A 26,501-nucleotide genomic window follows, 5' to 3' on the forward strand; every position below is an offset into this window, starting at 1 on the left:
ATAAACTAAACTTTACAGTGTAACTCTACATCTCATCTGCTTAAGATAATAGCTTTAGATGACCTCATGGACAGTCATGGGCAGTTTTCATGCGGGTCTGAATAATTATAGCACACACTGCAGTAACTGATCCCAGTACAGAGTACCCTAACTATTTTGGCAAACAGTATCTCAATAATGAGCAGGGCTACAGCCCTCAACCGCCCTCCTGCCCACTACTACAGCTACATCTGCTCTGTGGCACCCGATGCATCAGGTGGTATCGGTGGTATTTGAACAAACACAGGCGGCATATGTGTGCGTATGCAAGTGTTAGAGTAACTAGGGAGACTGGTGAGGGTATGAGAAGTGCCTTGAGGCGAGGAGCAGAGGGGTGGCAGGGTTCTTGACTCTCACTGCGGCCTGTTTAGACGCTAGCCTCTGTGACTCATCTACGTGTCACTAATGCTTTTCCTATGAATGAACAAATAGATACAGATACACTGCAGAGAGGCAACGCTACCACCACAGGGGGAACAGTAAGTGTGAATAGCCTGTGAGACTAGCATGAGCCATCCTTAGTCATACTCCCGCCTGTCTAAGCAGTGAGAGTTGCCATACAGTTACAAGTAATTGATCTAAAAAAAAACAAAATAAATCAAAACCAGCTGTCTTTTATATGGCTGGAAACATGCAGTGTGGTAGCTGTGAATGAGCAGTGATGTACCCACGCACCTGTTGTCTGGCTCGTCCCTCTCATCTTATCCAGGCTCTCCTCATTTGGGCTGCTCTCCTGCAGTAGCAGCTGTGAATATGTACACCTTGTTAGGGGGCTGACAGTTCTGGCAGAGGGAGAGACAGGGAAGTAGCTTGTTATGAAGAGCAGGCTAACTATATGTCAATCCCTGCTATGCAGAGAGAGGAGGCACAAAAGACAGACAAAGAATAAACAAGAGATCTTCTTTAAAAGACAAAAGCATGAAAATAATCTTTTCATCTCAGTCTAAATTAATTCATAAGAGCAAGCTACATCGGCTATCAATCTGAATATCTGAATGCACAGAGCTAAAAGCTAATTGACCCTAGCCACTCTACTAATAAAACAGTATGGTAGACTGGATATCAAAATGAGATTTGCCTCAGAAACATGTGGCCAGCCTGATCAGTATGACCTGCCCCCAATGTAATCCCCATTTGCTGCTCATCCAGCTCTGTCATGCCTGTGCTGTAATTACACTGCATCCGATATCACAGGGAAATGCTAACAGATTCAGCAAATCTCTGATCAGCATTATAGACTTACAGTGATTGTGGCTGTCTGTGGGACTGTTATAACAAGCAGAGAGCTGGGTTTACTGAAAAGGCAGTATTGCTAATTCAAGACTTTATAATACTTTTCAACATTGTGTGCAATATTACAGTCAACAGAATGTGCAATATTACTTCAGTTACTTTTCAATATCACTGCCAATATTAGTTTCAATGTCACTGCCAATACTGTGTTTCTATTTGAGTTTATTTCAGTTTACTTTTTCATTCATTTATCTTACTTTTGTTATTCTATTATGCACTCATTTTTGCATTAACTCCCCATACACTTAATTTTTAGCACTCTCTTTACTTATCGTATCATATCGTATCGTATCGTATCGTATCGTATCGTATCGTAATGTATCGTATCATATTGTATCGTATCACTCTAGAAGTCAACACTTTGGGACATTTGCTCATTCACTTTCTTGCTGAGAGTTAGAAGAGAAGACCAATAGGCTAGCACTCTCATATCCATACAGTAAATATAAGCAGCCAGCAGCAGATCAGCTTAACTTAGCATAAACAATGTAAATGGGGATACAGCTAACCTGGCTCTGTCAAAATTTAACAAACCACAACTTGTCACTTTTACACTTTGGTTTTTGTACAAATTCCAAAAACAAGACATAAAGTGTTTGTCGAGCTTTAGAGGTGCTGCTGGGTGGATTTTGTTAGCTGAACTATTCCAGTCTTTATGCTAAGCACGGTAAGCTAACAGACTGCTGGCTGTGTTATCTTACGCTTTGTAAACTACATAAGCTTATTTTCCCAACTATTGTTTTAACTGTTGCATGGCCCTAAAATCTTCGTGACATCACAGGCTTACATTATAACTATCAAGTTTGTTGCTCATGTTCAGACATATGTATCTGTGTGGCCTCGACTGAATAATGTAGGTTGCTGAGTACTGAAGTATCAATAAGCTCCTAGACAAACAATACTGGTACTGGGTTTTATGTTACATAACATTAATGCTATATAAACAGCTGACAGGGCAAAAAATGTGGACTTACTTTACTAAAAAACATGAAAATGCAGCTCAAGAAACAATTTAACTTGTTACTGATGCAAAAAAAAAGTAATAACAAAATAACTGTGTAATTTTTTCACACTGTTTCATGTAATGTCTTTAGTAGTTTATTTATTTATTTTGCAACAATAAGCAGTATCAGTATCAATATCTATGTCAATAAAATCCTAAGAAGATCCATCCTTATTGAAGAGAAAAATACATTTATGTTGCTATTTGATGTTAGTATTGTTTTAATAGTGTGGTAGCATATGTACGGATCTGTACATGTACAGGTGTAATCATCATGCTGATTGTAGATTGTATGATGTGCCATTTAAATCAGAAATCAAACATGATTTATGTCAAAACACATCAGCAGTAATGCTAAAGTGATAAGTCAATCAGCAGACAATCCTACAGTGTGATCTATTATTTGCTTCAGTAAGTTATCAAGAGAAAATACAAAACACTCCCCAGCTACTCAAATGTGAGTATTTTTTGCTTTTTTGTGACTTTTATTGTTATAAACTGAACATTGTTTGGGACTGTTAGTCAAACAAAATAAATATATTTCACCTTGGGCTTTGGGAAATTGTGATGGACATTTGTTAACATTTTATATAAGTTTATGGACCAGAAGATGAATCAATGAATAAAAAAAACTACATATTTATGGCCCTGGTCATCAGCATCAGCACTGATTGTGTTAACATAATTACTGCTGCAAATTTTCCTGTTGTGAATACGATACAACAACAATTATGACATGATGCTCTCATTTCTAATTAAAACAAAACAGATACTGCATCAGGTTGTATAAACTCATGTAGCAGCTTCAAATCAACAAACACTGCTGCTGTTAAGTGACACAAACCAGCTCTAATCCATAATTGTAATAATCAATGACCACAAAACCAAACCCTAAAGATCTACAGTTTATATTTGTGATTAGAGATGCGTGTCAGTCTATTGTTAAGGCAAAGGTGGGTGCAGATGAGATAATGTAGAGCGCTCTCCTTCTCTCTCATCAGCTGTAATGATCAGAGCTGTGAAGATTAAGTACCAATGTCCCAGTAAAGGAGCTTTGCACTGCCAAATGTAGGACCACTGGCTCTCCTAAGCTCCCTAATTTGCTCACACAGAGAAGATACTATGTTGGATTACAGGCACAGGGATGGTGTGGAGTGCCTTGTTGTGGCCAGCAGTGGAACTGCAGGAGGAAGCTTCTCAGACACATTGAATAATACTGAATCAACAGATACAACACAGACACGTTACAAACAAATGCTAAGTAAATGGCATTCATACAGGGCTGATTGTGATCTTTTTTCACATTTCTATGTCACATTTCTTATTTTGGATCAGCTTTAGTAACCCCTTCTACCATTTTGTCTTGGTATCATTATTTTTTCTCTCAGTGTTTACCTCATTCGACAGAGTGGTTTATTTATTTCATTTATCCTGTCATAAATGTGAGGGCTTATGTGCTGTATTTGTTGTTGTTATATGTGTTGAACATTTTGAATGATTCCAAATCATTAATATAAATAAAACACTATTTGACACCAGTCAAATTACACTGATGATAATCTTCCAGACATTTGTTTTAAGTGGATGCTTTAACAACAGGGGGATCAAATGTACGCCTCGTGGGCCAGAACCGGCCCACCAAAGGGTCCGATCCAGCCCCAGTGTAAAAACAACATTTGCCGATCAGATATTGAACCTGGTGTAAAATATTGTTAAGACTCTGCCAAAATGTTTGATTTGTGAATGGTTTGTAAGACAGGGGATACATCGACCTTCTTCCTGATTAGCTTCCACTTCGTGTGGTATTGTGTGGTGATGCCAGCATTACTACACAGGAGTGGAAACATCTGGAAAGAATTTTTAAATCTCAACAAGTTGTTTGAATCATAAAAAATACTATATTGCTGTTGAGTTCCAGAATAAATAAATGTTTTGTGCATTTGTAGATCCACTGTAATCTCTGCGATGCACAAGTAATGACAGTAGACTGAGTGCCTGTGGAAGGACATGAGACAATGTTGAAATTGCACTTGTTTTTCTTATAACATCTCAGACTGTTTAAGATCTGTTTTGTAAATGGATGTTTCATTAACTGTGAATGTTTTCAAGCTATACTTGTACTTCTTTACACACTTGGTATTCATAGGTTTATGCAATGGTTTTACTGGTCCGGCCCACTTGAAATCAAATTTGGCTGTATGTGGCCCATCAACCAAAATGAGTTTGACACCCCTGTTCCACAAGGAGTTAAGGCTATACATGGAACTGTAACAAGATAAGAACTTTTTGGAGTGAGGTGATTTGTATGATTGATAAATTCTGTCTGTAAAGGTGCCCTTGGAACTTACTGTTATTTCTGCGGGACTGTATCCTCCTGATCTTCCTTTGAGAAAGGAAGAATCACAGAGGGACCTTGTGTCACAGCTTGGATACAGAATATGGTTCAATACATGTCCACGTAAAAAATACTCAGAGTGAATTTGTGTGAAAAGATCTGGGGACCTTTCATACATTTTGTGGAACATTTTGACATGTGAATACAGACACATGGAGACCGAGTGAAGACAGAGTGTTAAGTTTGTCCAATTTTTGAAGTGTAGGCACTTCTTTTTGCCTTTTTTTTACTCTGTCATATATTCTTTCATTGTTAAAGTATAGAGTATAAATGTTTACTTTATAATTAACTTAATAAAATAAATTTAACATTCTAAGTTGGGAACCATTCATAAATTTTGTGGAACATTTTAACTTGGGAATACTGACACAGGGAGCCCACGTGGATATGACAGATTGTGAAGTTTGTGACTGACCTTTGGATTCATTGTAGGCACATCTTTCGTTTTCACTGTATAATATATTTTCATTGTTAAAGTAGACAGTATAACTGTTTTTCTATGCTTAGATATTTTCCTCTTTTTGTTTATGTACTTGTTACAACTGTAGAGGTCAGGGAGGTTGAGGGAGGGAAGGTTTAAGAAAAGGTTACATGTTAGTGTTGATGCAGTGCATTTCCTGTATACATCTTATGTGAAAACAATAAACTACTGTTTAGAAAAAAAACAACCCTTTCTTTGAAAATGATCATTTTCACAAACTGTCACATTAAATTTGTTTGATCCATCTTATTAATATGTTTAAATTATTTACATATCTATTGCCTTTGTAATCAGTTTGCAGCTCTGTATGTCCTAGAAGACAGCGAATGTGTTGACAGGCTGCCATTTAATGGATTTATGAGAATTATTTTGAGCCAGGAAAAGATGAAAAACCCTCTAACCCAAGGAGGTCTACTACACATGATCAACCACTGCATTCACTGGGTTTCATGGGTGGTAACAGACAAGTAAATGATGCATTCCTGCTTCCCCTTGTTTGTATACTCTCAGGTCAAGGAAGTAGCTCAAAGTCACAGGGAGGAAGAAACAGGAATTGTGCTTAAATGGGTCACAAGACCCAGTGCATGACAAGCAAGACACCGGAAAGAGAATTTTTTGTGGTCACGGTCTTTCCCCACATTATTCAGGTTATTGTAACTATAGTTCTCAACTTCCATGAGAGAGGGACACAGAGAGAGTCAGAGACAGAGGGAGCTGGGGTGAACATGTGACAGTGTAACTGTGGACTCATGAGGAATTCAGAGCGAGACAGTGGTTGTCTGTGTGAAACAGGCAGCCTGGAGAAGGCCTGTGACATTGATCTTGCCTTACCACTGGGATCTTCTTCCTCTGTCTCTGCACTGTCACTGCAGCAAATGAGACTGTCTCCGCTGAAATATGCAAAGAACAAAAACCTCTGAGTCTCTAACTTCGACAGTTTAATGCTGCGTCTATTTTAGTTTATACAAGAACTGATGTTATTTCTCCTAAAGTCATGAACAATTATTAACCAGCAGACGGGCACTAAATGAACAACAGAGTGTGATTGTTACGTGAAGCTGATTGACATTACTTTTGGATGGCTTAATCACACGCAAACTAACTGACCCTCATATATTCTACATGCAATAGGAGTAAATGGGTGTTTTAAAACACATCTGTATTAGACTTAATTAAATCACAGTTTATGAGTGCACGTCATCAAAATAAGCCTACAGTATGTGCGTGCAAAATAATAATGTGAAATACTGAGCAAAAAAACTGCTCAAAACAAGGTGTGTGGATTATCTAGAGTAACCAGGTCATTATTTCTGGACAGAGGCATTGCTTTTCAGTTTATATATACATATATATATATATATATATATATATATATATATATATATATATATATATATATATATATATTGTGCTTTGAGCACCACAAGCCAAGTGCCATCTTCTTCCATCAGACAGCAGACATCTCTACAGCCAATATCTCTAAAACTCTGCAACTCACTGCAATACCATCTAGAGCAGTCATTCCCAAACACTGGGTCGTGACCCACAGGTGAGTCACAGGAGATTTTATTTGTGTCACCAAATAAATAAAAGACTATGGAAGAAATTCTGCAAATTTGACATTTATATCTGCAGTATGCCTTTTGTAAACCATTTCAAATCTGCACATTGTTTTACTGCTAAGGAAAAAACAAAAGCCTCTTAATTCTGCATGAATGCACTTATTTTGTCTCATTTATGAATGAATGTATTGTTCTCCTAATAAGATGAAAGAAAAACAATAAGCTGGCCTTTTAACTTAATGAAATGCATGTTCTCAGTAACATGGTCAAGATAATAGAAAGCGATGTGGAAATAGCAGTAAAAATCATTAATTTGTGCTCAAAGTAACTCTTCCCAAGAATTATTGATGAGGTCTTTTGTGAATTGGGTCACGGTGGTTTGCCATTTTTAAAAAGTGAGTCCCCAGAAAAAAGACTTAAGAAAGACTGATCTAGATGGATACAGAGCATTACAGGAAAAGTAGAGGAAAAATATGCATTTTTGATTTGGGGTGAACTGTCCCTTTAAATCTATCACATGCATTGAATCAAATAATATCTTCATAGAGTTCTTTTCGAAATCCATGTTGGAAAGTGCTTCACACAGGCAACTAATTAAAACAGACCATGTAGTAAAACAGGTTTTTTGGAAACCTGTAAATCAGGTTTTAAAAGAAACAAAACAGTTAGGTATAGGTAAAATCCAATACAGAAAAAAAGCAACAAAATTTAAAACAAAAAGGAAAACAGCAGAATAGAATCTCACTATCAAGTATTGAGAATGTCTATACAAACGACACGGGACAAAGAAGCACTGCTGAGATACATGTGCAATGCAAGTGAGATAGTATTTACTTATTTATTTAAATATTTAAAGCCTTGTCGGTCTATTATCCTGATTAACACCCCACCACACGTTTCAACTGAGTTGCATTATAGATTTAATAAATTCTTTAGCTGATTGTAGTCTCTGAATTAAGCATGAGCGAATTTCCTTGTCTGTGACTGAACAAATTGAAAGTACTAACCTACCATAAAAAGACAACCAAAGGCTATGGCCAAAGTATAGAAAATTGAATTTGCACTGTAAATGCACACATTAAGCGAAGCAAACACTGTGGAACAATGCGGCATTTTGTCACACTATCAAAAGAATAGACACACACCCTCAAGTGTTGCTCGTCCAGCATATCCACATCAATCCAAGTGGTGGGAAGTCCTTTACGTCTACGGTTGGTTAACGTCTGTCACCAGAGGCATCCAGGAAGTTTCTAACTGCTGCATCAAGCTGGGAAAAATAAGACCAACGGTTAGGTCACTTTGCCTTCAAAATAAAAGAGTGCCGAAACGAGCTGAAGAAGGCGAACTTGTTAACTTACGCATCCTCATACATTTTGCCCTGGTATTGGCTGCGACTGCATTTTCTGATTTTCGTCCCTTTTATGAAATGAAGTGTGTAAAATGACTACTCTGTTTTCAACGTTACAAAAACAATAACGGCTAATGTTTCTTTTAGTTTGAAAGTCTACGTAACAGGAAGTACTGCTTTCTATTTTGGCTAGCTTGATACGCTTGGAGAAGTAGATGGAAGTGAAACAACTTGTTAAACTCCACAGACTGCGGACAAACAGTTGTTTTCTGTGTCAGGTTCGTCGTGTTACCATGTCAGTATGTTGAGCTTCTTTTTGATCGTAGACAGGCAGCGTTTCCATGATGGCGGTTAGCGCGGCACAGGCGTTTCCATGATGGCTAAACTGAAAACTTAGGCAGCAAACTTTGAGCAAGGAGCTGGAGTCTTCTCCCAGACTTTCTCCGATATCACTATAGAAACCAACACCACCAGGATGGCGTACACTACTTCTGTCTCGATATGGGCACTTGCTTTGGGTATGTTCTTCGGTGTGTCCAAGTGTTACTTTTCCATACCATTAAAAATATACCCAGGGAAGTACAATTTCTCCTCGGATGTGGATTTGACTCCTCTTCGGAAAGTCGTGTTAACGTCTGATGGAAATGGCCTCGCCTTGGCCTCTGATCCGACCGGTACAGTGAATTTTCTGGACATGGTCAACAACTTGCAAGGGGACTCTGGACGAGGCTACTACATAGAAATGTTAATTGGTACTCCTGGTCAAAAGGTAATGTAATGTAATGTTATCACAAACGCTGTTATTGTGTGCATATGTCTTGTTTTGGCTTCTAACGTTAATCATTTATACGTGTGGTTTTCAAAGGATTAGGCTTTGTTTTTACCTGTTGCTACATTTAACTATTTTCTGTCGTTTCTCTACTTTCCTGTTACTCTAAGTCACTGGATTTACACAGGGTCATGTGTTATTTTCAGTCACTCGTGGCAGTTACCCGGTAAGCCTGCTGTATGAACAGGGTCGTGGTCGACCGATGTGGGTTTTTCAATGGATGATGCCGATATTTAAAGAGCAGGGCAGCAGATGGATAATATATAATGTGGATATCAAAACAAAGAAAAGTTGTGTATAATTCCATTGTCCAATACACATGACAAGCTAATATAGGCCTACATGACTACATTATGCTTTGAATTCATTGGGCACGTTGCGTCTGCGATGCAGTTTTGATTCGTCCACCGCAGGGCTTTATGCTTCATCTGGAGCATTTCCAGCATTTTACCTGCCTGAATTTTTTTCTTGCTCACATTTTTTTTGACTTGGTCATTTTCATGATATGTATTTAAACAGTTTCTTCTTCGTAGGGCTGCATGATTTGGTAAAAAAAAAAAAAAGGTCATATTGTGATTATTGTGTCTGAAATTGTGATTTATGTTACAATTAGTGGAAATGATAAATTTTGCATTACAATTTTCATGTTCATTGAAAAAAAAACATAAATCCTGATGATTTTATATTTATTGAGGTCTGTTGCACACACACATCTGGAGAACAAAAGTTTTAGGCCAGTTGATTTATGCAGCACTACAGTACCTCATAAAAAATGCTGTCTTCTTATACATTTTTCCTTTTTCAAAAATTTGCGATTTGGTTCTGGTTGTGGAATTTGGACATTGTACTTGACCATTTTGTAATTTCATTGCAATTGCGATTAATTGTGCTGCCCTGCTGTTTTGTCTGTTTTTATGATTGGGATTTTTACTGATGTGAAAGCTGACTGGATCCTCTATGCTGTTCCACTATCTGATTTCCTGCCCCACTCTCTGTGCAACTTGACGCGTTATCCTTCAAAATTAGACTCAGCGCTTATTCTCTATGGAGCAGAGAGCTGCTTCTGGTGAAATTAAAAGCATGGTCTAAAAAGACCACAGTCAGCTTCAGCAGCCACAGCTCAGCCTGAACATGACACAGCCATGCCCACTGGAATCAAGCAGCTAGTAACAGTAACATGTTTTAGATGGAGTTTTTATTAATTTGTGAAATAGAAAAATACATTAGGTTATACTGTTGATTTCAGAACATCTCTGGGATTAAATGGAGAGCCGGGTACAATATGTCAGATGCGACATCATTCAACTGCATTATTCTATACATTATAACAGCAGATATAGAGAAGAAACATAATATTTAGAAAAAGACGCAGGTGACTGAGGAAAGATGTCTGAGAATTATAGTCCGGGTCTCGAAACCAACTTTTTCACAACCTTCCCTAAACTCACAAGGGTGGAGCAATAACATCGTTCCACAGCTGCCGCACTGACAAGACTGCCTGCAGATATGTTTGCAGACATTTTTTGTTTATTGGCCTTGTAAGCACAGGCATTGGCTGATGCCAATTATCTGAAAATCGGCCGAATGATTAATCGGTCTATCACTCAAACAATGGCCCAGACACCGGTCTGCCCACCATGTGATCCACTGAAGGGAACTGAGTGTGAAAGTAGACTGGATGTGTTTGTTTCACCGCAGGGCCTTGGCTACCTCTCTGTGCAAGATTTGATATTTGAATATACTTAACAACTATTTGATATGACACGAACGGCAGAAGAAAGAACTTGGGTCATGCGAAGATGAGCCGTGCGTATTTTACTGGGACTGTCCTTATAAAATAAAATCAGCTGCTTATTTCCAGGCCTGCCTGGGACCATCATGACAGGATAGTATCATGGCTTTGGGGTACAGCAGCTGGCTCAAGTCTTTACAGCCTTGGGGTCCGTAGGTAGACTTAAAACCCCCGCTCACATGCACTCACATGATGCTGCCTGTGAGGACCACTGTTTCTTACCAGGCAGCTGACGAGGATTATGAGGCTCCCAGGGAGCAAAGAGCTGCCCCAGAGTTGTACAAAAACAGTACTAGCCCTGCTTCAGGCATATTTGCTGCTTATTTTCTTTTGGTTGCACAGAAATGTCCCCATGTAATTTTTTCATCTTAGGCTGCATGTCATGTAAAGTGTCTAACAAGATCATATTAATGATTAAGGGAACTAAATGGTCCCGGAAGAGTAAGAGGAGGGATTTTCCTGTCACTATTAAAAATACATGACACCTTAGGGTGTTGTAAGTTTAAGGCTATGCTTTGCCATTGTGTTGTAGCTTAAACTAAAGGTGAATTATCTCATTAGTGATTTGACCTGTTGTTCCTGGGCCTCTCAAGTTAAACAGATCAGTGCCTTTAAGACTCTTGGGTGGCACAGCTCAGTTTCTCAGGCTCACAGAGGCTTATCAGTGCAGCCTGCCATGTCACTGCCCTGTGTCAACCTCTGAAAAGATAATGTCGCAGCGCTTGTCGTAGTACAGTTCCTACACAACTTCATGATCAGTCCGAAGTTGTAAATGTCTTTATTTGCCGTTTTAATGTAAATCCACAATTTGAGATGTTGCCTAAAGAAGATGAAATTCCCTAAACCTAATGTTTTTTCAGACTATAAATTATTCAGAACAACATTTTGTTCCTGTGGACCTTCCTCAGACTTCCTCAGAGAGCAGGTGATACACTAAGCTACACTACCCTATACTTTGTTCTATATGTAAGATATATTTTATTACCTTTATGGAAGGAGCAATAACAGTGTCAGGGGTGTATCACCTGTTGATTTCTAAGAGACCCACAGTCACAGCAGATATTTTGATTTCTCATAGCAAGAAAAGCAACTGATACCAACAATGTCTGTGGCCTGGTAGCACAGTTGGTAGAGTATTTGCCCCATGTACCTCCCCCGTGTCTCACAGCTGCGAGTCCTCTGCATCGGTTGTTGGTTCAACCCTCACCTGTGGCCCTTTGCTGCATCTCACCCCCCCATGACACTCACTAAGGCTCAGCTCCATGGTAGTGGTAATCCCTAAGATTTCAGTCCTGGTTGATTTGGTAACACTTGTATTACTGATGGTGGTAAAAATCAAATGTATTTTAATACTACAGATCACAGAACTCTGGGTGCAGTAAAACAAATTGTCATGTTAATAAAGAAATAAGGTAATAATTGGTCCTTTCCAGCCTTATGTGAGCGACTGTGATCTGATTTTATGCTGCACATTGAAAGGCACAATGAAAGGAGTTGTTTACCTTGCTTAGAAACTGAAGATGTGCAGCCTGTTGCTGGCAGATCTTAATCTAACAGCTCACTGTGGCTGCTCCTTCTTGTTCCATTACTTTGAAATATTTCAAGCTGATCCACTGTCAAAAGATGCAGAAAATAACAGTTTTTTTTGTTGACATATTTGTGATCAACAAAAGTTGTCAGTGCCAAACTCAAGTCTTATGTCATCAGCTGAATGTTTTTTTTAGTGGTCTGGCTCATAGGTGCATTTTTTAAACCAATCATAAATGTCTTAGGTGGTGCTAAGCTCAGGATGCTGCAATGGTGTTCTTGCAAAACAGTGTCAAGGGAGAACTTGTTTTGGTTGAAAATTTATACTTATGGAGGCGAACTCTGGCATTAAAATGACTACATCACTGGTACCAGCTGTTAGCTTCTTTACATTCCTACCTCTTCATTCTCAGTGTATACAATAAACACTTCCCACGGAAACAAAACAAAGACACACTATCTTAACAACAAAACAAAAGCAAAGTCAAAACAAACGAAGTCAAAGACAGAACACAAGACAATACCAAAAAGACTTACACCAACACCCATCTACTCCACATAAATGCACAAGCTCAATATCTGTTTATTTCTATCTGATCAAACCCACGCACTTCATCAACTCAAATCTTCCCCAACAAAATGATCCTAATGGTTGTGTCCTTGGTGGAATTATCGTCAACTCATCCTAGATTGCAACAACACCCGCAAAAAATGAAAAAATAAATGAAATAAAACAAAACCTCAAACCAGGTTTGAGTACATAGCAAACTCTTTTTTTCTTATTTTCTTTATGTACACAATGCTTGTAATAATTCTCCCCATATGATTCATGTATTTTAAAAGCATCAGTGGTCATCCCTACAATATTGTCACAATATTGACTATTGATATCAAAAATATTGTGATATTTGATTTTGTCCACATCACCTAGCCTCACTGTAAATATATTATAATACCCAAATCATTGGGCTATAGCTTCAATCACCACTGTGTAACTCATTTCATAAAAAAAAATAGTGACTTCTCAGACATTTATTTAATTGGAAGTCTTGTTGTTTTGTTACTTTAAGCATCCCATCAAGCTATACCAGTGGGCCCGCGTGCACAATACCAGGACTCAGTTCGTGCACAGCAGTTGTTATTAATGCCAGTGGGTACACGTGTGTTTCCTGGAATGACATGTCAAAATGACAGCTGTGAGAAGCATCCATTTCAAACTGGTGTCAGGTTTCTTGCTCTCCATACAGCCTTTTAACAAATATTATTTTAAATGTTATTGCACACACACATGATGCTCCCCGTTCCACCGTGTCGTATTCCTCCTCTGATGTTCCGGCCATTACACTCCTGTGCTCTGTGCAGTGTTACATTCATATCAGTTAGTCATGCCAGCAGAGCTCAATCCACTTTGGTTTAGATTGTGAATGCAGTGCCAAAATGTCCTGTAAGTCAATAGTATTGAGTTACACTCTCAATATTATTCCAACTAAATGATGATGTGATTACAGGGCCATGGTGTTAAATGAGGCACTATTCAAATGAGCCACTAATTGCCGCATCTGTTAGCATATGGCACAGCCAGGCTGAGGTGTCGGCTGGAGAGCCTCACATCTGCTAATTGGTACAAACAGGTAGCAGATGCACGTTGCTGCCATGGAGCCACTGCCAATTAGGCATTAAACGCTCAACTGCAGGCTGCCACAGCAGCAGGAGGATGAAATTTGCCCAAGGCTCACAGTTGAGCTAAGGGAGTATGGTGCGACTAGAAAAGATAGGCCGTGTTGGGATAAGGAAATGCCCCTGCTCCCCCTCCCTCACCACAAGGTTCCAGTGTTTTCCAATCTGGCCTGTTTGGCTGGTTCAGGCATTGTGTGTATGGACTGATGCCATCTGCAAGGCACCAGTGAGGTTTTAGATGGCACAATCACAGTGATGGGAAGCGGGCCTGCCCAGTGAGGAGGAACTGATAAGCCTAACTTGAATGTGCAGGCCAAGTGGGGCTTCCTGCGCCCAACTGAAATGGTTGATAACACATTGTTGATAATTACAGTTTTTTTCCCAATTGTTTCATAATGACTTCATGCACATGATGAACAGACATAGTTAGACATGGTTTCAGTGTGATTAGCTTGAGGAAGTGAATTTTTTCATGTGACTGTTGGAATTCCTTGTTTGCATCCTTCCTTGTTAACATTTAAATAAACTACTTCCTGCTGATCTGGTTTGGCTGTTACAATTGTGGCCTCAGAGGGGTGATGATGGATTGATTGTTGGAGTTACTGTTGGGCCTTAGCATGGTCAGTGAACACTTAGCATTTTCATAGACTGGGTCATGTGACATCATTAAAGAGCCTGTGTATAGACCTCTTTGTTCTTGAGTCATCAGGTTGCTGTGGGGCATTAGGTTTATGGCCCCGTCATGGTGAGGAATGCTTGCTAGCGAGTGTTAATGTGGCTTCTGCTCAGTAGTGGAGGTGACAGAAGTCTGTTGGCTAATTAGTTCCTGCTCGTTGACTTGATGCCTGGAAGACAACATTATCTCAACTGCTGTTAGCCAGTCCCCACTGTGCACATGACACATACCAGCATGGCTGGATGGGTCATATGGTCATGTCAGCAGTAGCTAGAGGCTGTCATGTTTGACTTCATAGATAGCACATTAGAGAGCAATTATGTTGGAGGTGCACAGTAACTTTTGCTCAGTGGCAAAGCTCTTTGTGAGGCTGGAATCCCTAGAAATAAAGGACCCCCACGTCATGGTTTCCAATTGGAAATTTCTGCTTTCTGCTTCCCAAACTGATGTTGAAGTAAGATATTATTCTTGTGTAGGGCTTTGAGTTTTGGACTGTTGGTTGGACAAAAGAGCAGTTTTCACCTTTTTTTTCAACATTTTATAGTGTAAACATAAGATGAATGTATTATAAATATAGCTGTTAGTTGCAGCTGGAGTAGAACGTTTGTGAAAATCAAAGGAATGGAATGAAGGAATAATTCCTGCCACAAAACGCTGAGCAAAAGTTTCCACAGCATCAAAACAAAACACAATTTCTCTTGCTTTAATTTTACGATGTAATAAATCCACAAAGCACACATTTTAGCTGCTTGTAAATTTTACAAGCCACACTGCTAAGTCAATAATTTATTTTTGTTTGACATCAGACATACCAGTTAATTGAACTACTGTATATCTTGATAAGTCTTTCAGATACAGAAATATAACAGTATTTTTTTTTTTAAATCTAGTAGTTTTGTCAGCTTTTGTGTCTGTATTATGTATCTTATATTCTCTCTATATCTATCTCTAATGTCTCATCATTTTATTTACTGTAAAAAGTTTTGTTGTTCTTCTGGTCTCCCTCAATGTTTTCCACTTTTCTTCTGTTTGTTGTTATTTGTACAAACAGAAACTTTAATGTCTTAGTTGCATTTGAATTTATTAAAGTCTTCTTATTAATGTCTCAAACTGTTGCCAACAGCTGTCATTTTGCCCTGTGACTCAGGAGCTCTGTAAGTAAGGGTGGGGCTGTAATGTAATGCCTGTTAAATAAAACTCCACCTTGTGTTTTTTTTTTCCAGCTGAACATCCTGGTGGATACAGGCAGCAGTAACTTTGCCGTGGCTGCGGCTGCACACCCATTCATTACACACTATTTCGACACTGCACTGTGAGTGGCTGGAACATGCTGTGTAATCTGAGTCTTGTAAATGTCATACCAATATTTACACAGATATACGAGTTTTAGTGTAGTTCTAGTGTTTCCTTGTCTGTTCTTCATCACAGTTACGTTACAGGCTAATATCTGTCTTGATATCCCTAGTTTTTCTATAATAATGCATGAAATACCCAAGTTTTCCTCTCTCTCATACTCTTTGTTTGAGATAGCCCTTGTATTACAGTCCAAGTCCTAATTAAGAAGGTCCAGTGTGTAGGATTTATGGGGATCTATTGGCAGAGAATGACAGAAATAATAATATTGTTTTCATTAGTGTATAACAAGAATGGTTGTGTTTTTGTTGGTTTAGAATGGGCTGTTTACAGAGGTAGCCATGTTTCTACAGTGGGGCAGAATGGACAAACCAAACACTCATTCTAGTTTTACAGCCACCATAGGTTCTCCTATAAAGTAGAAGGAATCTGTAAGCTCACCATAGACGCCACAAAATCCTACATGCTGGTTCGTCGACACAAATGATAAAATTATGTATCTAAATTATTTATCTGCCTGCCACAGGCCTTTGTAACTGTGTTTGTATAGGTGCTGCAAATCCTTGAAAACACTGGAATTTTAGTGTAGCGTTCTCAAAGTTTTGAAAGTGCTTGGATTTTGGAGAAAGTGCTTGAAGCTACTTAAAAAAAATCTTCTGTAGAATCTCATCACAAAACATAATTTTGGTTGTTTATAGCACAATAACACCTGATAAATGCGATGTTCATTTTCAGTATATGTATACAAATATGAAATTTAAAATGGACCTTGAAAGTTCTTGAAAAGGGCTTGAATTTGACTTTGGAAAAGGTGTTTGAAGACAGTTTTAACTATTCGCACATCGTGGCTTCCTCCCTCCTTTTTTTTTTTTTTAGCTCCAGTTCTTATGAGTCAACTGGTCGGACCGTGGCTGTCCGGTACACCCAGGGCAACTGGGAAGGTGAACTGGGCATCGACCAGGTCTCCATCCCCAAAGGCCCAAATGGGACCATCATCATCAACATAGCTGCCATCCTGTCATCTGATGGCTTCTTCCTTCCAAGGGTCAACTGGCAAGGCATACTGGGACTGGCCTACCCCATGCTGGCACGGGTGAGAGTGATGCTTGTAAAATTTAAATCTTACTTTCATTCTTAGATTGGGTAATTTGTAGAAAAATCTTTTCTTGGTGATTTTACTCATAGCTAAGTTAAGTATCAAAATAGTAGATTCACTCTAAAAACTGTAATTTTAAAAAGGAACAGAAATATTTCTGGGACCCAGGTATATTAACTTATGATCAAAACCAGTGACAAAGACAAATTTGGATTTATTTTGTACATTAGAGATATCTGATTACTGCTCACACAGGCTCTGGAATGTTGTTTTTTCTTTATGATTAGTAATAAGTAAAATTCAGCAATGGATAAATCTTTAATTCCACTGCCTCCTTTTGTTTACTTAGCAATTCAAAAAATGCAATCATCTCTCTTCAGCTCTGATGTTATAAGGGCTTTTAAACTTCACTCATGTAATGGCTGTTAAAAGTAAATGTCTGGAGAAAAGGTATTGTATTTTAAGACCCAAATAAATTAAATACAGTATTTTTCTACAAACATGTGGACTGTATCAGTAGAAATTTTGTTGAGTTTGAGTATTGATCATTTTGGAATATAATAAGGTATGGTTTAGTGAATGTATGGTATAATTTCTAGATGAAGTTTAGAAAATGTTTCGATATGTGAAGGTACAGAGAATGAGAGCATTGTGTGTAGAAAATGTTGGGAGCACAGAGGAGAAATATATTTTCTTGATAAAAATCAGGTTTTATTAAGTTAATCAATCAGTACTGCATAACTTCTTGCTGTCCCACATCTATTTTACAGGATGAGATCTTATCTGGGAATAGTCATGGATATTTCACATGACAAGAGAAATGTTTCATGTTCATGATTCATTTTTAGCAACCAAGAGTGTCTTACTTTTGCATAATGCAGTTCTTATGCCTTTGCGTCAGCGACAGGCATGGCCAGAGGTATTATGTTTTCCAGTCGTCTGTCCCATTCTCATGACCATGATATCTTTAGAACACTGACAGAATTTCTTGAAACTTGGTGAACATATCCACTTGAACTCTAGGATGAGCTGATCACATTTTAAAAGATGGTCAAAGGTCAAGGTCATTGTGACCTTGCAAAACATGTTTTTGGCATGTTGCACACTGGAAATTATTCACTGGAATCATACGTGTCAACATAGTGATTAAAAAATATTTAATACCTTTTCTTAAAGTCTACTAGATATATCATACAGACATGGATGTAAACTGGGGCTTGACTGGTTGGTGCAGGCATACAACTGCAAGTTGGTAATTCCACTTCTTAATATTCCCCAGTTGAATTTTATTTTATTTTATTTTTTACACTGAATTTTAGAAAAGCTTTTGAAAACTGTATTTCAAGTATTGCCTAACATATTGCTCCAGGTAATAAATAAGTAGTTGTAGATTAATTAATGTTTTTAGAACTATAATTTTATTGGATAAAAATTACATGATTATCTGGTGTCTTCATTAGAAAAATCTAAATTCCTTTATTGTAGAAGAAGCACATCTTCAAAGTGCATTTCTCAGTTATTTAAATTAAGTTACAAGAACATTATATGTAAGCGTAATAGAGGCACAGAACCAAGGTGCTTCGCCCAGTGTCAGCTCTCTTAAACATAATCATTTTGTGTTGATGGGACGACACTGACGTCATCGTAAACCAGCACAATGCATTCTTTTGTTCTGCGCTGACTACAGCAACCTTTGAGATCAAATGCCAGTGATTTAGGGGCAGATGTGCCCACACTGACCACTTTGTGCTGTCGGTTTCTCCTGAGTGTTCAGGTTTAACTTGCCTGAAGGCTGTTTGTCATGTGTGACATGGTAACACAGCACTGACATGAAAAACCTATCTGTGGAAAAACAGGAGAGAGAACATCCTTTTACCACTGTCTCATACCTACTTACACCTGTCCACACACACACACACACACACACACACGCACACACCCTCATACACAGTGGTCAGATTTTGTTTTCAGTCTCAGCCATTTTAAAGTATTTAATCTTTGTTTAAACATAATTTTAAAAAATATTTATGTTGCAAAACTGATAAAAAATGCAAATTTTAAATTGATATGAATATCAGCCTGACAGCAGTTAATTTTACATATCTCCTGTATTCTAAGTGTAACTGTGTGCTTTAACATGTATGGCTTTCTAATCATAAGAAAAGTTGTCAACAAAATCATTTCAAAATGAAAAAAAAATAGTTAGGGTTATATAATTTTACCTATACTATATCAGATATATTAGCAACCAGTGTTTTTTTCCTTTCCTTTTCACTCCCCAAGCCTTGTAGACTATCCCATATATGCTGTTATCCCATGTAATCGTGTTGAGTATGAAAATGATGTCATTGGTTTTCTATACTGTGGCAAAGAGAAAATAAATGTCTATGGAATCAGTCTGCATAATCACACAAACTAAGATGCAAATATAAAAGCTCAAGTGTTTAATGATTACACATCTGCTGTCTCTCAATTAGCCCGACTCGTCCGTGGAGCCCTTCTTCAACTCTCTGGTAGAACAGCTGAGAATTCCTGACATCTTTTCCCTCCAGATGTGCGGCGCTGGACTGGCAGCCAGCAGCACAACAGACCCACCGGGAGGCAGTCTTGTGAGTAGTCAGGAGGGGCCGCCTGGAGGAGGAGTTTGATCAAATGAACATATCAAATAATGTTTGGTTATAAAGACTTTTGACCTAAACAGAGTCCTGTTATTTATCTCTGTGTCTAATTCTGTATTTTTTGATACAGCATTAGTTGTTTAACATGGACTGGAATGTGGTTGAGCACTACTCTAAAAATAAAATAAAATCCGTCACCAGTGGATCAGACATAGCAGCTGAGTGCATTTTAGAAACGTAATAGCTTGTATCCTCCTTGTCAATGTGGTTTCTCCATTGGATGCCCGGTCTAGTTAGAGTGGAGCTAATTAAGCTAAGATAGTATCCTGCTGAGAGCAGGTCTGTCACGGTTATACGAAAGGCCTCGGCGCCTCACTCACTGCATCTCCAACATGTGACCCACTGATACAGACAGATGGATAAGATGGCAGGGTGCTTGTGTGTGTCTGTTTCTGTATTCTGACAAAATATGGAGGGATAAACCTTTCCTAGACTTGTTTGATAATCTCTGGCTTGTTGTGGTAGACCCACAGACGACTGAAGAAGTATCTTTGCTCTTTCCTCAGGTCATGGGAGGGGCTGAACCAGCTCTGTATCGGGGGTCAGTGTGGTACACCCCTATAATAGAGGAGTGGTACTACCAAGTGGAGGTTTTGAAGCTGGAGGTCGGCGACCAGAATCTCGACCTGGACTGCAGAGAGGTAATTTTTTAAATCCCTTGCTTTCCTGATAATGTCAAACTGGTAAGATATTAAAGGGATAGTTCAGAATATCTGAAGTGACGTTGTATGAGATACTTTTCAATTTTCTCTGTATTACCTACAGAAATACCTAAAAAATAAATATCAGTTTAAGTCAGGGGTTTCAAACTCAAACTTGGCTGGGGCCACTGATGCTATTGTCATCTCATAGGGTTCAACATTCAAGTGTACAAAGAAAGTGCAAATTTCTGAAAATTAGCTTTTTTGCTTGCATTACTAAAATATTTACTAAAGTATTGTCATCATGTGAGACCCCCGGGAATCCAAAGCCACCAGACTCCATCAGCAAAATCAGTAATTTTACCCCAATTTTGTGTGTTTGTGTTTGTGTGTAACTCAAACTATCCTTTTAAGAACAGAAGTCACACAATAACACAACAAACTAACAGATCGAGGCAGAGGTAGACCAACAACTCTCGTGTTCTGTGAGGTAAAATGACTGATTTACTGAATTACTGATCAATCTCCCATGGAGTCGGGTTCGTTTGGAAACAAATATTTGGTTTACATAACAGCAGTTTCCTGTCAGAAAAGGCTGTTTGACAGTAAAGTGGTAAAAATATTCTAAATACAGCGTACATTTAAATTGATGGGGGGTTTTTTAACGGGCCCTTTTTAAATGGCTAAAATACCTTTTGCTGCTGATCCTCTCCAGAGCAGTAGATTGCTTAGCTTCTGTGCTGATGCTACTGTCTGCTTCTCCAAACTGGAGGCATATCGACCGCCATGTAGGTAATACACTGACTATCGATAAGTACCTCCTACAACCCCACATCAAATAATCTGAACTACCCTTTTAAATGCCAGTAGTAAAACAATACTGGTCATATGACATTTATTCTCGATGACTTGATTGTATCAAGGTTACAACAATGCAGAAATGAAACACAATCTGAGTAGCACCATTGGAAGGGAATGTAATGTTATTTTTCTGCTTGTGAAAGATCTTCCTCATTTTCTATTCTTTTGTTTGCTCAAGGTCTTCCATAGGAGCCTGTTGAATTGAGAGAAACCCTACTGCACTTCACTCTTTCTCCCTCTCTTTCAGTATAACATGGATAAAGCTATAGTTGACAGTGGGACGACACTGCTGCGTCTTCCTGTCAACGTCTTCAATGCGGTGGTTGAAGCCATCACACGCAGCTCTCTGGTACGTTGCCGTCTCTCCACAGACAATGATGAAACATGTTGTCAGAGATAAGAGATGCAGGGGAAGATAGCACACACTTACTGTTCAAGGACAGAGTAGCTTTGAGAGGAAGGATCAGGAGTTTTTCTGTTATAAAAATATGTGTGTGTGCCCATGCTTTGTTTTTTTTTCCCCTCTGATTCTACTTTACGCATTTTTCACCTTTTGTAACTGCACACAAATAGTACTCAAGGTTAATTTGGACCTGGAAGCAACGTTTTCAATTAATATACCCTCATCCTTGTAGATTAATCCCAAGTGGGGAAATGAAAGAGAAAAGCAAAACCTGTTTTGGTGCTGACCTTCTGTTTCTGTCTGTTTGTCTTTCGCCCTGCGTGTCTCTCTTTGTCTGCTTTTCCTCTTTGGTTCAGATCCAGGATTTTTCTTCAGGGTTCTGGGATGGTACCAAGCTTGCATGCTGGATGAAAGGAGAGACCCCCTGGAGGTTTTTCCCCAAGCTGTCCATCTACCTAAGGGCCACAAACACCAGTCAGTCCTTCCGCATCACCATCCTGCCTCAGGTATCTAGATAAACAGAAACACAAATCTCCAACCCCTTTTAGGCACAAATGTATGTTGGTCATCATTCTTCTCTGTCGTCTTGCAGCTGTACATCCAGCCAATCACAGACGCTGACAGTACGTTAGACTGCTTCCGTTTTGGAGTGTCTTCGTCAGCTAATGGCCTGGTTATCGGCGCCACCGTTATGGAGGGCTTCTATGTGGTGTTCGACCGCACACAGCGGAGACTGGGCTTCGCACTCAGCAGCTGTGCAGGTAAGGGTACATACAAGATTATTACTGAGACAAAAAGTAGATAAAACTATCACATCATGTCTGCAAAGGCTGTTATTTTTCATGCTTAATTTAATAGGGACAAATAGAATATACACAGACAAACAGCTATCTGGTATAAGTATCATAGAGTTTATAGCAAATGCTAATTTACTAGAAAGGCTTTTATGGAAATAAGAAATTGAAACAATGAGGTAAAAGCTACAGATGAGTACAGAGAGAGGCACACTATGAAACAAGATTAATGAGCTAGCGAGTTATGGTGAATCTAAAACCAGTGTTCAACGTCACAAAGGTGGCTCTCTTCTAACCTGGCAAGATCGCCATGGTAACTTATGCTGAGTTCATAACAGAGCTTGAAAAAGAAAGCCTGAGTTAACAAAGAAATTTAATAACCACTGTCATCTCTAACTGTGGACTTAGGTTTTGTCAAGCCAGTTCATGCCAAGAAAGCCTGGCTATGTTGAGCTTGCTTCATAGTACAACCCCAAGATTTTGGGGCTGTTCCAGGACATTGCTCTTTTCACAGAAAAAGCTGTCTGAGCAAAAGATGTGTCGCAGAATGGAACTTGATTCACTGTGTATCTTAGATATTAATCAGCGAACAAGAGACAGTGTTTGTAATATTTTTTTATCAGCCTTATGATCATATTTTTATGTGGGGTATGAAATGTGCTGTGAATCCGTGTATACTATTTTTATTTTGTGTGTGTGTTTATGTGTACCTGAAATGAACTTGATAATTCACAGCAGAAAAGACTGAAGTTTGTACAAACAGTGCTCTCTTTGTACTCCACATATTCACTGAAATCAGCAGAACACATATCATATTGATAACATCTAACATACATGGTGAGAATGAAGCAATAAATACACTCAGACTGCAAAAACTGTATCATTTATCCTACTTTCTATTTGCTTATTTATATGGTACTTGTATAAAAAATGAGATGCAGAGAAAAATCACTGCCCAGAAGTTCATAAAGTGTCTTGACTTATTGATGACTTACCTACATGCTATTGCACACTTTCAGGTTTACTGACCAAGACCTGTATTATGACCTTTAACAACAAATGTTAAATGTCAAATGTTAAACCTTAAACAGTGGTACTTCCCTGTTGTTCTGTGTAAATCTGTGCTTGGGCAAGGCTTGCCACTCTCATCTTAAAGTACAAAGATCACTTTTGTTCCTTATTAAGCTAACAGACTTGCTGCAGAAGTAGGCCGAAGGTTAAAGATGCAGGCTCGTGACGGTAGAGTTTCCAGCTCTAACTCTTTAACTGGCTGGTAAAAATCTTCATACCTTCATACCTTCATTCAGCTATTTATGATTTTCCCATGAATAAAGCAATAACCTCAAATGACATAAGTCACACAGTTTATTTGTTGCCCGTCAGTGACTGTTGTGTTAAGCAGTTGCCACAAGTAAGATTGACTTTCAAAGTTACTACAAGGAATTTCAAGTTTTTGTTGACTTTGGAGCCCCCTGTGGACAAAAGCACTAGTGTTTCCACTGCCATAACCACAAAATATAATGTCAAAAATAAAATATCTAAATAAATTGAGACTTTTTCATAATCAGTTAAAAATTCCTTGTAGTAGCTTTAAGCATAATTGTAATATAGTTGATGTTTTATATATGTAAAGTATTTGATCATTTTGATCAAAGCTTTAATGTCTTTTCCCTTATGAAATAATCTACTTTACTCTTCAAAACTCTCTGTCAGACTTCTCTCAGCTATATTACAAAGGTTGAATCCTTTCCTAATGTACGATCTATGATTGAAGCACGTTGTTTCCACCCGCCCCCTCCTCCCCAGACTTGATGTTCAGGCTGCATGGACCCTGAACCTACACAATTCAAGATGGTGCAAGACGAGCACAACATGATATTTTGACACTGACAAGTAAAAAATCCTACACTGTAAGCTGATCGGCTGTTTCTAACTCAGTCAGTTGTCTGTCAATGTAAAGTTAAGCCCTTTACCCTGAAAACACAAGTCCACTGCTCTGAAAATACTCACTCTGGAGTTCAGTGGCTACCAGTTACTGCCTGTCAGACTCCATTAACATATTGACCAGTTTAACAGTTATAAACTTCTCCTCCTTCTAAAAGATTATTAACAATTTCTTATGACTCATAAACAGACACTTACTCTTTCAGCAAACACTCAGCATTAATTTGAACTCTAAGAAATGTGAAATGGGTAAACCAAAACAGATCTTCCATATCAGCAAAGAAATTTCAAAGCAGAATATACTGGCTGTAGTGTTGTTGTCAGAGAAGCTGGTTCCTCGGCTGCATGTGTCCTTAAGCTCTGATAACATATCACGGTCATTTTATGATTTAGTACAGTAAATATGTTACATATTTTGCCTTTAATGCCTGCTACCAGGTCAGATTCTCCTTGAAATCAGATGCAACGGGCCTGTGTTTACATTTTCCCAGGCAAAGTTAGAGTGAGTAGTATGTTAGCCAGTTCAAAAGAAGCAGGAGGAGATTTTTCTTTTATGTTTGACGTTATATTTTGTGGTCATGGGGGTGGAAACACTACTGCCTATATATATATGTGTATATATATATATATATATATACTATTTATTAACTAATTTTAAAGGTCATGTGGATCATTTGGGTTAAGGTTTTTTTTGCTGGTGCATTGATATTTAAATAATTAAATTTCTGGCACTTTACATTTTACTTTTTACAGTGAGCGGCGGGGCAGCTCTGTCAGAGATTGCGGGGCCCTTCTCGGCAGCTGATGTGGCGGCCAACTGCTCTGGCGGGATGTTGAAGGAGCCTCTTCTGTGGGTGATCTCCTACGCTTTGATGGCGGTCTGCGCCTTGGTCCTCATCATCCTGCTGCTCCTGCTGGTCCTGCCCTGCCGACGCAGAGACCGTTCCGGGGAGATAACGGACGAGTCCTCGCTGGTCCGCCACCGCATCAAGTGACTGAGAGGAAATGGACGGCCGGATAGGGTGAACCGGCAGGGGCACAGTGAGCGGAGACTATCCACAGCAGCGGGGAAAGGGGTGAGGCTTGGCCTGCACCAGACAGTGACACTGGGCTCTGAATGTCTGACTGACTCTGACATGCACTCAGTAGATTGCCCTGTGGAGGTAGAAACAGACAGATCAACTGCCTCTTGAAGGGAAACCCACCCTGAAAGCACTTCCTAAAAACAGCTGTTGGTGCTCCAGTGTCCTGTTTGGTGATGAATCTCTTTTATTCTCACTGATTATTTGTCATATCTTGTCCCATGTAAACACTGTGACACAGAGAAAAAACATCCAGCACAGAAGAAGAAGAAGAAGAACAGGTGTCTTTTCTCCACTGACTGTACCTTTAAGAGTTCAGAGTGTCATGTAGTAATGGATATGACTACCTTTTCTCAACTGGAAAGACTTGTACACTGTTAGTATTGCCCTCCCAGCCTACTCAAATCAAGTTCAGGCGTATTCTCTTGCTTCTTGTTCTCTGGACTGTCAAAAGGTATCCTGGGAAATGTAGGACATCACTAACACAAACAGAAAGTTGAACCAAAGTATCAAACACAAATAACTCCTGACACACACCAAACATTACTCCAGAAATGATGTACAACAGTACAAAAATAGCTAAGGGTGGAATGTCTTCCTTACAGACAATCAATAACAGCACATGCTGACAGCGGTCGCTGCTTTCTTGAACAATTTACAAGTTACTGATTGATGTAATTTCCAGGTAAACTGTATATTATTCATTTCTAAGGGCATACAACCTCCTAAAATATGCCTTTACAGTAGATAATCTGCTTCGAGTGTATGTTTTTAAAAATCTAATTTAAGTCTGCAATGGGTGAAGGAGTGTTTCTAAGTGCCTTCTTATATTTTGAAGTTAACCTGTGTGTTGAAGTTAAAAGGAAAATTCTGCACTTTTTGTGTGGATGTCCAGTCAGTGTTGATGGTAAATGTAGCCAATTTAAGCTTTAATTCTTCAGTTTGTGCTACACTGACTAAACAATGAGATCTCCTGCTGCAAAATCTCCTGATTTCATTGGTGTGTTTCCTCCTCTGCATAACAGGG

At 38.8% G+C, this 26,501-nt stretch overlaps 1 protein-coding gene across 1 annotated transcript; it reads left to right on the forward strand.

The window, feature by feature from the left end:
• Positions 1-8,319: 8,319 nt before the first annotated feature.
• Positions 8,320-25,625, forward strand: bace2 (beta-secretase 2). The gene is made up of 9 exons (XM_084717300.1): positions 8,320-8,890; positions 15,846-15,934; positions 16,852-17,068; positions 19,549-19,680; positions 20,256-20,390; positions 21,499-21,600; positions 22,011-22,160; positions 22,247-22,415; positions 25,146-25,625. The coding sequence occupies exons 1-9, from the start codon at positions 8,597-8,599 to the stop codon at positions 25,385-25,387; spliced, it is 1,530 nt and encodes a 509-aa protein (XP_084573426.1). The 5' UTR covers positions 8,320-8,596; the 3' UTR covers positions 25,388-25,625.
• Positions 25,626-26,501: the final 876 nt, after the last annotated feature.

Source organism: Lutjanus erythropterus, chromosome 4 (assembly GCF_056507025.1).
Source record: "Lutjanus erythropterus isolate fLutEry1 chromosome 4, fLutEry1.hap2, whole genome shotgun sequence".
NCBI lineage: Eukaryota > Metazoa > Chordata > Actinopteri > Lutjaniformes > Lutjanidae > Lutjanus > Lutjanus erythropterus.

Bases quoted from the DNA above. Each gene is read 5' to 3' on its own strand.
- bace2 (XM_084717300.1), top strand. From the start codon at position 8,597: ATGGCGTACACTACTTCTGTCTCGATATGGGCACTTGCTTTGGGTATG. The intron at 15,935-16,851 runs GTGAGTGGCTGG...TTTTTTTTTTAG, and splicing joins CACTATTTCGACACTGCACT to CTCCAGTTCTTATGAGTCAA. The intron at 21,601-22,010 runs GTACGTTGCCGT...TCTTTGGTTCAG, and splicing joins CCATCACACGCAGCTCTCTG to ATCCAGGATTTTTCTTCAGG.